The 15,192-nt window shown below is 37.3% G+C and overlaps 1 protein-coding gene across 1 annotated transcript; it reads right to left on the bottom strand.

Moving 5' to 3' along the window:
- Positions 1-2,814: 2,814 nt before the first annotated feature.
- On the bottom strand, positions 2,815-14,498 carry lnpa (limb and neural patterns a). Its single transcript, XM_040028073.1, is given in 14 exon segments — positions 2,815-4,405; positions 4,641-4,784; positions 5,100-5,170; positions 5,830-5,935; positions 7,042-7,263; positions 7,372-7,423; positions 7,546-7,629; positions 10,423-10,463; positions 10,570-10,594; positions 10,596-10,629; positions 10,714-10,901; positions 13,013-13,054; positions 13,542-13,647; positions 14,362-14,498. Coding segments are annotated over 13 exon segments (1,209 nt in total). The 5' UTR covers positions 13,569-13,647; positions 14,362-14,498; the 3' UTR covers positions 2,815-4,232.
- Between the last annotated feature and the right edge of the window lie 694 nt (positions 14,499-15,192).

Here is a 15,192-nt window from a genome sequence, read left to right as displayed (position 1 = left end):
CTCTAATCTTGCCAGTATTAGATTTGATCATTTTTGTTTGAAGGAGGAAAATGTGGCTGTAATGGCTTCCTAATAGCAAACACAGGGGAAACAAATCCAGGGACCCTGTTCTGTAGTGCTTCCATAAGCACCACTGATTTATAGAGGTCTTTATGACAGAAAGGAAAATGATCTGCTGCAGGTATAAATCAGGTGAGGAGTAGGAAATTGAACTTAGATATCATCTTGTCAGATGCTTAATGCTCTTCCTCCTGTCACATTCGATAGGACCAATTTGGAGAATCCTGCAGAGGTAAAAAGAAGACAATTAACAATGACAGTGTGGTAATAGATGAAGCTATAAAATGAACCTGCTGCCTGCAGGATGCTTTGTATGATTTCCACATGAGATAGTGAAGGGCTATGTTGTCGTAGCCCTCCATTTCTTCTCCTCTCTCTTCTCTTTTTGGTTGTCTTTCCATCAAAATATGTTCTAAATGCATTACATACTAAACTATGTAATTTTTTGTGTGATTTGATTGTGCTCTATAGTTGCTGAAATGTTACCCAGCACACGACAGGATTTGTAAATTCAGGATAACCTTGTTTTTATGTTATTGATTCCTGTGGCATGTTGGATCCTTACACTGCGTTACATGAATCAATATATATACACATTTATACATACGTGTGTCCTCATGCACAAAATCATGCATGCATGGGAAAATTAAAACCACTAAGTCTAAAATCAAAATAATGTACAGCACTATAATACAGCAGATTCTGATACTATCCACTTCACTTGCATGCACTCTTTCCAAAAGTTTACTTCTATATTATTCTTCCAGTATAGCATATATGTAGGAAAGTGGATTGTTTGCTGTAATAACTGTCAAACTGCATCAGTGCTCGAACAGATGCCATCGTTCAAGTGGTATAATGAGTTCAAGATAGGACAGAGAATGACAATGCTCTCTGATCCCTGAATGTCACTCTGGTATAAACCACAACACAGCGGTTTATTGCTGGCATCATGCATTCAGCAGCATGCAATGATATGACAGATAGAATGTGGGGGGAAAAAACGGAAGTCCATCCATCTGGGTGTGAAAGTTTAATCTGACTTGAATTATTAATAAAAGAAAAACGAAAACCCTAATTTCTTGAAAGCTGATGACCTTTCGTGGTAAGCTTTATCAAGTGGCAATTCAAGCCCAAGCACCTGAAGAGCTTTACAGTAATAACCAGAGAGCCACTCTTTAGGAACCATCACCCCTCGCAGCTCATCAAGCCAAGCGCTTGTATAATCTAATTTGATTTTAATGCTTCTCTGAAGGAGATTGTGCTCTGTGTAATGATGCTGTTGTCAAGAGCCACTGGTAATGTCTAATATCACAACCAAGTTAACTACTTCTGTGACACTCATTGCAGCATTTTTTTCTTCCACATTGTCTCCAGTGCACAATGGCATGTGCTGCATATTTATGACTTTGTTGTTCTTCCTGTTGCTTTCTACTTCATGACTGACAGGAACATGGTAAATGCTTAAAACTCCCTTCCTTATTACCTTTGCCTGATATGGTACTTTTTTCGTATTCAGTACAGTAGATAGAGCATAACGATGAAGGTCTTAGCTGAGATGAGGAGAATTTTGAAGTGCTCACACTCGGGGGCAGCAAATGGAAAAGTGACAAGCCTGGTGCACTTGTCTATTTTACTTATTCTGTGCCTCTGTTTCATATTCTGCCTCGCACCGTGGGGTTATTTTCCTCCAGGGTTCAGGAGGGCACGCTCTTTCATTTCTTCAGAAAATTGTTTCGCAGGATTTCAATCTTTGGCTGCTAGATATGACAAAACACAATATCAAGAACACTTATGTTTCTTATCTGCCATTTTTTCTGGGTATAAATAAAAGATCAGTATAAATTTAAGTCAAGTGGCCTCGAATGCACATGTGAGAGATGAGTATGAAAAGAACTATGAACCTTGGGACAGCACCATGTACATTTTCATCTCTTGCTCAAAATTACCTTGGCACTGGGGCTTTGTGTGTCATTTGTCATCCTTGAAAATCAATTAAGTGTTTCCATGATAGCAATCCAGATGTAATCTTTTGACTGGTTGGACAATCAAGCAGAACCCTGAAAAAACAAAAACAAAACAAAAAAAAACTAAGAGTGTGCCTTTGGATTTTGCATTATGTAAACAGTATTTCTTTGAAATACTCTTTGTTCATATAATAGATTTTGAGATGGTGGTCAGTTAGGTGCGGACAATGATAACTACAGTATAAATCAGATAGCTGAAGGGCTATCCCAAGTATTGATTGTACTTAAATAGGCCTTCAATTTGCCACCCGATAAAAATCATCACACCACGCAAATGCTAGTACCAGCGTAACTGCAACACCTCTCAAGGCATGTTAAACAGTTGAGACCACAATTTTACTCTTCTCCCTGCGATCATTCATCTGTCTGTGAAAGTCTTCATGCATCAAAAACGACGAAAGAAAAACACAAAACTGAAAGCTGTTACGAAGATTTGATAACCCCACACACAATTTCACTGGCTGATATAATACAAACTGTTATGAAATGATTCAGTGCTTTGGATTTTTTTTTTTTTTTTTAAAGTATATATATACACATATATATACACACACACACACACACACACGTAATTTTCAAACCACACAGCATCGAGATCTTTCATGAAATATTACTTGTGATGATTCTCACACACACACACACACACACGTGCAGGCTTTGTATACTGAACAACCTCCCAGTGGTGTGAAAACATCCAAACATCGTCCTATTGATGTCCCATTTTTTCCCCCCGTTTGGCTCTTGTCAGAGGTCAACCTCAAACAGTATGCGGTGGAATCAGGCGTTACTGTTGGTGTCAGATTGATGCATTACAAGGCCCGGGAGGTCACGTCTCTGTAAACATACATTATCAAAACCCATAGAAGATGTGGGATGTTGAACTCACCAATAGTTTACGGTGTATCTTCAGGGGAAAAGGGTCATGTAACGGTAGAAAACAACTTTGTAGCCGCAATGACTTTGCTGTTGCAAATGAAGAGGGTCAAGCAATCAAGACTGGTCAGGCTCTGTGTCAGCACCATTATCTTACACTGTCTGAAATGATCAATGAGCTAAAATAAAATGATCACAAGCTAAAACTGGCCTGCTAATGAAAACGGACTGCTTAAATTTGGGCCTGATTGAGAAGACGGCCAAAGAAGAAAATGGGTACCCATTTAAAATACAACATATACAAGAAGAAACAATACAGGTTAGAGAGATCCCGGGGAGTTGTTTCTCATGTTGTTGCTCAAATGTTAATTTAATGCTGATGTAGAATCACTTTTAAAATACAACAGAAATAAATGGTGCTTTCATAAATATAGCAATGAAGACAAAGTGGTTGTGATTGTGAACACAGATAAATAGATTTTCTCAAACGTTTATTTAATATTATTTATACATACATACATACATACCGGGAACTTGTTTAGCAAACAGATGCTGCCTTTTAAGACTTAAAACAGCTGAATGACTTCACCGTCTACATGTAAAAACATTTAATAGACAATGTTCTCAAATAGGGACTTGACATATAAAAAGGCACTTCAGTCAGTATAACAGGACTGACAAACCTGTTTTCCTCCTTTAGCAAAAAATACATAGTGCATGTGCATTATTATTATTATTATTATCATTCTGGTACAGTGGTAGTGTAAACATGTAAGCACCTCCAAGCTGCAAAGTATTCCATTCAACACTGTCAGAAAAGGGCGCAGCAATATAGAAAAAATATTTATAAATAATTTCCCATAAATAATTTTTCCACAAAATATTTCTGTTTCTGAAGTTGTACCTTGTTAGAATAAAGACAGAAACTCCTTCAAAACCCTGTTAAAAAAAAGAGAGAGAGACTTTTCCTATGCAACACTGAGACAAGCTTAACCCTCATAGCTCTGTTATTGACCTGTAAACATGCTAAAAATATAAGAGTGTTTTGGCAGTTGCTATCAAATGCTACTACTATGCAAGTTCAATGTTTAATTAATTACTATTGCAATTTTCAAAAGAAAGAACACTCTGTAAGCTGAAGATTGCATTAACATCTGTTATTGTGCTCTTCAAACTTACGGCATTTACTTGGAAGCTAACCATTTCTACATTTCCTCAATGAAAACAAAAATGTTCCAGTCTGACTTGTGGTGAAATTACCGCGCCGCTGTTTTATTCCACTTCCATGGCAGACAAATCTTGCTCTCCGTCAGATTTCTCAGAGGGCAGGTCTTGCGACTCTGGGGTGTTTTGGCCATCTGATGCAGAACTGGGCTCTGTGGCTGTTGGTATAGCCGGCTCTTGGGTATTTGAACCAGCAGGGACATCAGTAAGCTTCGTGTTCTCTGATAATTAGAAACAGTTATTTCTTCTTTTTTTTTTTTTACGTTTAGATTTGAAATGCATATGAACAAGTATTTTTTTTAAAAGGGTGAAGATAAGAAAATTACTACTACTGTATGCGTACAAAAGAATGCTATTTTATCCATTTTAGATCTGTATCTGTATTAGATTAATTAATTTAACATTTTAGTGTAATACACCTTAATAACTTGATTTACATTTGCAGTTCATTATTACCTAAAACAGTTTGATCATCATCTGCATCAGTACCAGTCGCCTCTGGTGACATCTTACGGTTACCAGCGACCTCGGTGAGCCTGGGTGCCTGAGGCCTCGTCTTTCTTGCAGGGTTCAAGAAATAACAATACGCACATCGAAAGGCTGAAAAGAAACAAATAAAACCCCACGCATATATTTTATGTAACCATGCTAATACATTGTGAAACAGACATAGATTAATATACATGAATATGAACCAATGGGAAAAAAAATGCCTCAGATGCATAAACATTTCAGATTGATGTGTAGCACTACTTTGCATATTCAATCTTGCTTTCTTTTTGCTTACAGGAGTTGGTAGTGGCAGAGGCATTTAAGAGCCATATGATATACTATGCTGCCAAATGCTAGAGGGCAAATGAAGGCACAGTGTTTGATGGAGACTGACAAAGTGTGCTGTGATTCTCAAAGTCTCACCAATATATTCAAATTCTTCTTTTAATGCCATGCCGTTATGGGACAGACACTGCTGACATATGAGAGCGTATCTATGAGGAAGGGAAAAAACAACAACAAACAAACAAACAAACAAACAATCTAGTAAGACATTACATAGCATGTGAACAGGCACTGGATAACTCAGTATTACCACTCCTAACACAAATCTACAAAGTAGATTTAAAATTTCCAGATAAAGTAATGTGCAACATAAAAAAAAACAAAAAACAATGACTACAAACTGTAAAAAAAAAGTTGTTTTAAAACAGACTATATGATTTTATCTGATAAAGCTACAACTATTGCAGGCTACTACAAAAGAGTACTATATTTCAGTCAGTGTTGAGCAGCTGCAATGATGGACAAGTTTAAGTTAATGTTTAAGGGAAGCATGATCATCATATATTAAAAAGGAGGATCGGTGCGAGAAGAATAAGAGTTGTTTTCAGTTCGCCTTTTTAAGAGCTCTTTCAAGGTTTAATAAACTTAACTTTAAATGATTTGGCATTTAAAAAAAAGAAAGAAAAAAAAAGCAGATTCTGCCTAAAAAACTTCATTTACACATTATTTCAACACAGCTATATTCCGATCATCTAATATTTATCAAATTAATGCACTTCAGATGTTTACAACTTTTTCATGACATGATACACAGGTTGCATTTACTTTACTGCATTACTGAAGAGACTCATTTTCCCATTTTATTTACCTGTTCTGAGGGCCATCTCCAACAAGATACTCTATGACTCTGTCCATAGCACCTCTCTCCCTTGGGATCACAGGTCTGGCCAGCGGTGGGCCTGGGGGGTGCATCCCTGTTAAAGCATAGCATCTTTGCCTGTTAGATGCACTCTGCAGCTTGGAATGCATACTTCAGTAAACAGGTGCTGCTTACAGTAATAAATCTGTGAAATAGTTTGGTGCACAAACCATGATTAATTTTACAAAAAGCTGCCTCTTTTTCTTAATGACTTAACACCGGATCGCACTTGCAAAGCACGTCCCGAATCCCTGCTGCGTTGGTGAGTAGTAATTAATATAATCCAACATCAAGAGCAATCATAGGAAGATGACTGGTCATTTCTGTGAGACTTGGCAGAGTCTCAGTATCCTGCTGGTTATTAATTTACCAACATATGGAAACTCTGTGGTGACTCTTTGTATCAAATTGCTTTTCACTTTCAATTTTCAGCAGAAGCAGGTGATAACATCAACTCATGTAAACCATTTGTGAGGTGTTCCCAATGCCAAAGGCAATTTCACTAAGCATTAAAAGACATTTAGTGAGATTCTACCACCATTGCCCAGAGAACAAATGCAGGTCTGGCTAATTAATCATAGTTAATGTAATACTGCATCGTGCATACCTCACAGTTGGCATTCCACATGGCAATTACAGCATACAGCTTCCACTACTCTAGGAGCACATTTTCCTTTACTGTTTGCAGTTATTTGCATTTTTTTTTCTATTGAGTGGTCAGTCCAGAAATTACTGATATTGAATATTCAATACCCCTATACCCCACAGATGTCTTCCATATAAAACAACTGCTTTATGAGAAATGTTTCATCTATTTTTCTGGTTGTTCCTTTTCAATCTTTAAAAGCAGCCAATGATGATAGATCATATCCTCTTGAGGTAAATATTATACAAATATTATGGTCATAGTAACAAAAGTTATCGATTGCAATCTCAGGCCCAAGTAAGACACTTAGTGGACAAAAGTTAGACCATAGAGTTAGATATTGTTATCATACATTTCCACAATTATCCACTACCTTACTGTACAACATACTACAGCCTTTCTGACAACACACACCACAGAGCTTTGAACAACTGGGGACAAAGAGCCAGGAAAGAGTAAATCACACCTTAATCGACCACATTATGATCTGGTCCCCCTGTGTGCAGGTAACTCACCGACTCCTGGAACAGGTGTTCCAGGGGTCACAGGCTTCCTCATCAAGCTCTGCTGAGCAGCTATAGCTGACAGGCTCCTCTCTGGGGGTCCACCTGGAGCAGAGTGGGAAGATCTTCCAGGATAGGTGGGCCTGGAGGCAAGAGGAGGGCGGGCAGCAGCTTCGCTTGCAGGATTCACCACCACTGGGGGGGCCTTTGGGATGACATTCCGATGGCGGAGTTCTAACACAGAAAACATTGCAGGATGCTTTAATAGCATAATAGGAAATGCCAGAGTCGAAGTAGGGCAAATAGTATTGTCTCCTGAGAACGTTCAAAACTCACTGCTACCTTGTCCTGGTTTTGGAGTTATCTGAGGAGCAACTGGAGTAGATTCAAGCGCCTTCATACAGAACAGAGGAGTGTACAAGAACATGCTTTAATATAAAAATATATATATATATAAACTGAATGCAATTAGACAATTTATACAGCAGAGAAAAACAAAAACAAAAAAGAACTCACAATATTTTTCTTGGAATCAGGATCAAATCTCTCCAGAATCATTTTTGCATTTTTATATGTTTCAGTTTCCATAACTTCTTCAAGCTGGAAAAAAATGCAAAAACATTAAGGAATAAACTTAAATTATCTTTTAATTTATTGCCTAAAAGTATTTATCACTGTTAACATATCAGAGTAATCATTTGCTGATCATGTGTGTCATAAACTGGCATTTATAAATACACACAAATATCTTAGAATCACCTTCAATAACATCGCATGTCAAAGTGACTGAGAAAAGAGCCCTTAAAGCAACTTCACTACATTGTACATCTTCATTTAGAGTAAGTACAGAACATTTCTTAATGTTTACATATAATATGAGGAATAATTACATTCACTACTTCGATAATGGAGAGTGTGAAAATCCATCAGCCCTAATTATTGAAAGTTATTAGACTTGACAGAGGATGACAAGCAATTTCTCAGATTTATTTCTTTCCTGTAGTAAATGCAATTAATTAAAGTGACATTAGAAGAGTAGTTTACTGGATCAAGGTTTTGTACCAATCAAATGTTGTCTTCACAGAGCTTAGAGTATCTTACAGCAAATTGCTGAGAAGATAACCAAAACTAATTTTATAAGGCATTAAATGTCAATCCTGACTTTACGAGTGGACCGTTAAGAATCAAAATTACACTTTTTTTTTTAAGTGGACTTCAGGCTACAAGTAAAAAAAATGCCAAACTATATTTAACTCATTCATTGTTTATGTCATATCAAGGATGTAGCAGCACAGGACAAGACCAACTGAGCTGTTCTATTCAATTTCAACTCATATATTCATAGCAGACTTACGTTTCTCAACACTGACAAATACACCCATCAACCACTTTACAAACTTGTTCAGCTGCTCTTTAACACAAGTATCTAATCAGCTAATCACATGGCAACACCCCAGTTTATTTAGCCATGTAGATATGAAAACCCGCTACATTTCAAACTGACCATTAGAATGAGGAAGAAAAGGGACTTTGAATGCAGCATGGTTGTTATTGCCAGAGGGGCTGGTCTGAGTATGTCAGAAACTGCTGATGTATTGAAATTTTCCCATGCAATCACCTCTAGGATTTACACCGCAGTGAATGATTTAAAAAAAAAAAAAAAAAGAGTAAAGGGCCAAGTTCAAATCATCTCCACAGTCACCAGATTTCAATTCAATGGAGTATCTTTGGGAATTGGCTGGAACAAGAGATCACGGTTCTGTAGCCAACAAATCTGCAGTGTGTGATGTTATCATATAAATCTCTGAGAAATATCTCCGGCACATTGTTGAATCTGTGCCATGAAGAAATGGGGTAGTTGGAAAAGCAAAAGAGGGTCCAAACCAGTACTAACAAGATGCACCTAATGAAATGGTTGGTGGGTAAACACTAAGTGTAAAGAATGTAAAAGCCATTTCACTTATAGTTAAAACTCTAAACCACTGCAAAGATTATAATTACCAATAGGGCTGCACGATTTTGCATAAAATGAGAATCACGATTTTTTGGCTTAGAATTGAGATCACGATTCTCTCACGATTTTCTTTTCCAGTATAAATATTTATTGCACTTATTAACTGCACATCAACTTCGTAACAGTTGAGACTGAACATAAAAACAACAAATGTCTCACGTTTTATTGTTGCCGCAAAATGTTGTACTGCTTGAAATTCCGTCTCCACCGTTGCTCGACACTGCGTGTATAGAGCAGGTAGTGCAACAATAGAAAAATAGTTGCGGGACGGCACTGTGTAGCGTTTGTCTAGGGTGTTGATCATTTTCCTAAATCCCTCGTTTTGCACAGTGTTGATGGGAGCCATATCTTTGGTCAGGTGATAAGCGATAGCCTCCGTAATTTCTTTGTGCCTGCGGGAGTTCGACGTGTATAGAGAAGCGCTGTATAAGGTTCCCGTTATTGAGGTTTGGGTGGTTGACCGGGACGGATTTTCTCCTGTCACTTTCTCGTCATCCCTGACGTGCTCTCCGTTGTTTTTTCCCCTGCTAATTTTAGCATCACACTGCACCGCTTCTGTATCACGTGGTATAAGGCTCCGCCCTTGTCATTTGTTGAGCAGGAAGAGTGAGCACTTGTTTTCATGCAGAGTACGTCCCGGATCAAAATGCGGTACAATCGTCGTCTTTTTGGAAATGAGATCGCGATTTTCTAACGATTAATCGTGCAGCCCTAATTACCAATATAAATCACCATCCCCTAAACAGAAAAAAATAAAACACTAACAACAAATAGTTGATCACACATCTTGTGGCTTTCAATGATCAAGCCTTTGAAATCTTACATTACACACTTAGGTAGAGTCACAGATCATTGTGCAACGATGCATGGCAATATCTTTTTTGAAATGTGTTTTTGAATTTACGTAACTGATTGCTGACACTTTTGTTAGATTTTTGGAATGTCGCCCGTTTAAAAGATGTTATTAACGTTGGCTGAATACATACAATCTTAGAGGCTTTATAACTACTTGAAACAATCAAACACAAAAAGCAAATATAAAAATAAATCATCTTCAAAGACAAGCACAGGGTGCCTTGTAATAGATGGTGTTCTCAGGTTCTCTATTGTGCCAAGCCCATCTTCAAAAGCTCCCGAAGAAAAAACGTCATATTCAACCTCGCAAAACTTTTTATGAATCATCGACATTATGACAGAATTCACGTTCAATTTGAGTCAAATAAAATTTAGCACAACAGAATCAGTAAACATAAATCATATCAGGCAAACTTATTATTTTCACTTCATAATTTTCTTCCCAGGCATCCAACAGTGTCTCAATTCTGCACAGCACTGCACATAAAAGTATTTCTGTATTATAAATAAAAAACATCACTTACTATTTTCCTCTTTTCTGCTTTAAGATCCTCTAACTTTTCATCTGGAAAGAAAACGTTAGGAAATCCAACATCTGTTTAAACATAAATTTATAAAAAAAAAAAAAAAAAAAAAAAAAAAAACTTGCACAACAGAGGAAAAAAACTTACTATTTTTTTCAGTTCTTCTGGAAAAAAATTTTTATCAGCAATTTTCGAAGTAACCACACGCTAAACAGAAGAGAAAAAACAGCCATCTCAATAAATCACAATTACAGTTTAGTGAAAATATGATAGATTATCTCTTATACTTACAATAACGGAACTATTAGAAAGGGAAGAGACAATATGAGCCGTCCCATTAACTGTTCGGGCAGATACCAGAAATACACAACTACACAAGTGATCAAGTAGAGAAGCGACGAGTAGAGAAGCAGTCGTCCAACCCATATCTTCAGCTGCCTTTGATTTTTCTCACTATATTCTTCAAGAACCTGTATGTCCTGTGGAGAAAAATGGAAGGATCATGAAAGGATCAATAATAAAAATTAAAAAAACAAAACTGGAGTTTGAACTTACATTTTATATTCAAACTTCTATTAACATATTTATAAAAATAACCATTAATGTTTTGAACATATTTTAACTTCAGTCTCATGTAATGCAGGTCATTCAAATGCAGTTTATATATTTATTAGGAAAATTATTAACATTTTGTTAACGCCATTTCACCTATTTTGGATCATTACTAAAACTGGTTTTCTACATGCCATCAAGTTTAAGTTTCAAGCTTTATTTGTCACATACAGATAACATTGGCAATGAAATTCTTAGGCTCAGAGGCCCCTCAATGTTGTACGCAAACTGCTGTTTTTACAACTTTTTACAGAGATGGATGTGAAGAAAACCAAAACAAAAAACTGTTGCTTTTTGTGTGGTAATGTTATGACAATACAAGGACACTGTAAAGTCCACTTGTGTCCCAAGAAGGAAGTCATTGTAAATCAGTATCAAGTTATTCTGAGTTGTTGTTGTGTTTTTTTGTTGTTGTTGTTTTGAAGTGGGGTTTCATTTACGCAAAACATACATTTTGGTTTATTGTCAGCCAGAAATAACAGCATAAAGCTCACTCTTCAGTTAGCTCATGTAACAGACTCACTGACTAGAAACCCCTCAAAGGCCCACTATGAGCCAGCTATGGCCTTGATTATATATTAACTAGTTCACAACCCAATTTAACATGCACTGAACATTTGGAACCAAGCCCCATCGCCACCATACCAAATACATCTTTTGGAAAACTTGTGCCAAGTTTCCTAGACTTTTAGAATCAATGCAAATGCACACTGACTCTGTCTCTCTGTGGTCTGCTTTTTTTGTTTTCCTCACACCCCAACCAGTAGACAGATTGCCTCCCTGAGTCTGGTTTATCCTGTTAAAAGGTAGTCTTTTTCTTTTTGTTCTCTCCACTGTAGCTAAGTGCTTGCTCACAAATGATCACTGCATTTCTGCCTTTATAGTGATAAAATAAAAGGCCTCAAATGCCCTTTTGGTTTGGTCTAATATAAATAAAATTGTATTGAAAATTTCACAACAGGCTTTTCCATTACGACTTGGGCATGATCCTGCATTATCTTAATTTAATTTAATAGAAGGTAATATAAATGCAGTAAGATGCTGTGGAAAAACAGCTAGATGCAATCTTGCAGTGGGGAACCGTTAGGGTTATAAATACTGGAACAGTTTTATTTTTCTTAGATGCAAACTTTAAGTGCAGAATTTCATCCAACATTCAGCATTTGCATCACTCCCTTTATGATATTTCTCTCACTACATTTTAGCAAATAACCTAAGCTCACCAGACTAAAGAGATGTGTAATCTAACATAGGGTTTAACTGGAAATGAATCATTTGGTCAGAACATGAGTTTTCTCTCACCTCAACCATTATTACTTCACACATAAACAGGTACTTTATGCTTTTTTTAAACTGAAATGTGACACCACTGCTTCAGGCTGCTGACTACATATTCTAAAAATAGCTACTGGACAAAACTGGGACCACTCTTGGCCACTATGGTTGCACTGTAACATGTGTGTGTGTCACTCTAAGCACGAGCTGGTCTCACATTTAACCTTACAGTGGTCTGTTTGTGTTTACGAATGTGCTGTGTGCTATATGTCACACACACACACACACACACGCTCACAACATATATATATTCTTTCACAGGTGAATAATTGAAGCTAAACAAAAAGCAGCAACACCCATTGCATTGCAACTTCAATGTCATTGATGTCTTTGTGACAGGAAGATGTCATCATGTCCGTGCTCCAAGGACAGGATCTTTAAATAGTCTGACACTGGCTGCAATGCAGAAGAGCAGTAAAGCTCTATCACTTAGCAAATAAGGAGCTGCTATGGCAGTCACTGAAGGTCGGTGCTTATACAACACATTTAAGTCATTTTTTTCTGCATCAAAATCTGGCTTGATTGAGCATAAAAACCAATTGTGCAATAACCAATATTTATAATAGATTTGCATTAATAAAAGACAGGAAGTTCATATTGTAGCTTGAAAGAGTTTTTGTTTTTTTTAATAGGTTAAGCGTACCTTGTCAATTCCTTCCAAAATCTCCACAGTGGATGGTTTCGCCTATAAGACAAACAGTTTGAATAAGAGGTATTGTACAATTACGATTTCCAAAACAATAGCGCTCTTTGTGAGGAACTTAAAAAAAAAAAAAAAAAAAAAAAAAAAAAAAGAGAGAGAGAGAAAGAGAGAGAAAAAAAAAAGATCTGGAAACTTCCTTTTTCTTCTTCCTACTTTTGTACGTGCATTATGGGTGTTATTCTATTACTAACAGGCTACCCTGATCATGCAAATGTGCATTATGTCATGCCAACTAGAACACAGATGTACTGTTTAGACATACAAAATTTATGTAAATCTATCCAACCATGAGATCATTGCTTGTGTATTACGTTTGGTGTGGTAGAAATGGTGCCTGTTAAAGTCATGCTTCCAAAGTAAAAGAGTTTACTGAAAATGATTCAAAACTATCAAAAAGCAGAAGTAACACTAACTAACTGCACTGTAATTTGTTTCACATGACATGGTTAATAAAGGTTTGAATACAAACCCTCCACCGTGAGACCGCAGCCCCCATGTTGATGAAGAGGAAGGAGTGTAGGTTACTCTGTTACTGGGACCCTCCTCTGATGCCGTTTCACAAATTACCTCTCCACCTGTTGACAGCAGTAATGAGTTGTGAATACACACTCGGTTGCCAATGTATTAGGTACATTGTGCAACAACTGCCGCAGTATAATACAGCATTCCCGAAATAAATCCAGAAGTTTTAATAATACTTTTTCTGTGAGGCTCATTTTTAGTTAAACTGTAGAGCTATAAAGCATGTACTTCTGTATATGTACGTGCAACAGCAGCTCCAAACAATCACAGAGGAGCGTTCACAGCTTCAGCGGCTCGCTAACATCTATAGGTACATGTTTTGACTGACGTTTAGAAAACATACACCAATCCTCTTAAGTCACACTTAAACGCTTTTTATTAAACTTCATCAGTGACTAAGCTGAAGTAGGTTGTCCTTGCTAGCTCAAATTAGCAAACCTAAACAACTTTCCGGAGGCGTCAGCAAGAACCGAGCTGACGTTAATAGTTATCTCACAGGTTTTTTATATCGCTTTTTTCAGCCAACATGTACTAAATAGCCTATAATAAATGAATACACATATACATTAGCTTTGAGGTGTTGCAGCTAAGTTTGTGTAATCGCTAGCTTGCAGGGCTAACACTACTGCGCCCTGCAGTTCACCGAGATAACTAAAGCAAGGTCGCCAAGTTTCGCCAGAGTTTGTACACACAAGCGAGGCCAAATTATAGAAGCGCTAAGTGAATGAATAACAGCTCCGTGTTTTGACAGAGACTGGTGTACTTACCTTGAAAGTTGTGTTGTCCTGTTTCAACAGCCTGTGGCAGTCGCTCCTGTCTTTGCACGGAGGGTGTGTGAGCCAAGATGGGGGAGTGTCCACTCGAAGAGCCAGCATGGAGCATGAGCACACCGGGGCCTTCACGGGAGTTTGGTCTGTGGCTCATGAAGCCTGGTACAAAGTTGTGAGAAACTCAAACTAATTTTAATTTTAGACAAATATAACATGAGTTAATACAAAAATTAAGTTCTTAAATAATGATTTCATTTATTAACAGGTGGGGGAGGGGGTTAGGGTTAGTAAAATCTATCTGGTCTTATGGGAAAATGTAATTGCCCCCTAAACCTACACTAAGTGGTTGTCCCAGTCAAGTGTTTATGATAACTGGCAATGAGTCTTTCACATGGCTGTGGAGGAATTTTGGTTAACTATCTTTTGCATAATTTTTTTTTGTAAGTCAGCCACATTACAGGGTTTTCAAACATCAACGACCTGTTTGAGGTCATGCCAGGCATCTCAATCTGACTTGAGTTAGGACTTCGACTAGGCCGCTCTAAAACCTTCATTTTGAGGCGGTTCAGATTATTGTCCTACTGCACAACCTTGGGATTCAGGACTTTTTTTCTTCAGGATTTTCTGGTGGAGAGCAGAAATCATGGTTCTGTCAATCACAGCAAGTTGTTTAGGTCCTGAAACAGCAAAGCAGCCCCAAACCATCACAAAACCATTACCATGCTTGATTGTCGGTGTGTTAGTTTTGGTTACATGTAACAGGACATAAACTTTCCAGAAAGTTAAAGATTTGTCTCATCAGTCCACAGAATAATTTCTCTAAAGTCT

The sequence above is a fragment of the Simochromis diagramma genome, unplaced genomic scaffold (genome assembly GCF_900408965.1).
Source record: "Simochromis diagramma unplaced genomic scaffold, fSimDia1.1 OVJJ01000343.1, whole genome shotgun sequence".
Classification (NCBI taxonomy): Eukaryota; Metazoa; Chordata; class Actinopteri; order Cichliformes; family Cichlidae; genus Simochromis; species Simochromis diagramma.
This window is presented reverse-complemented; position numbering and strand designations above follow the sequence as displayed.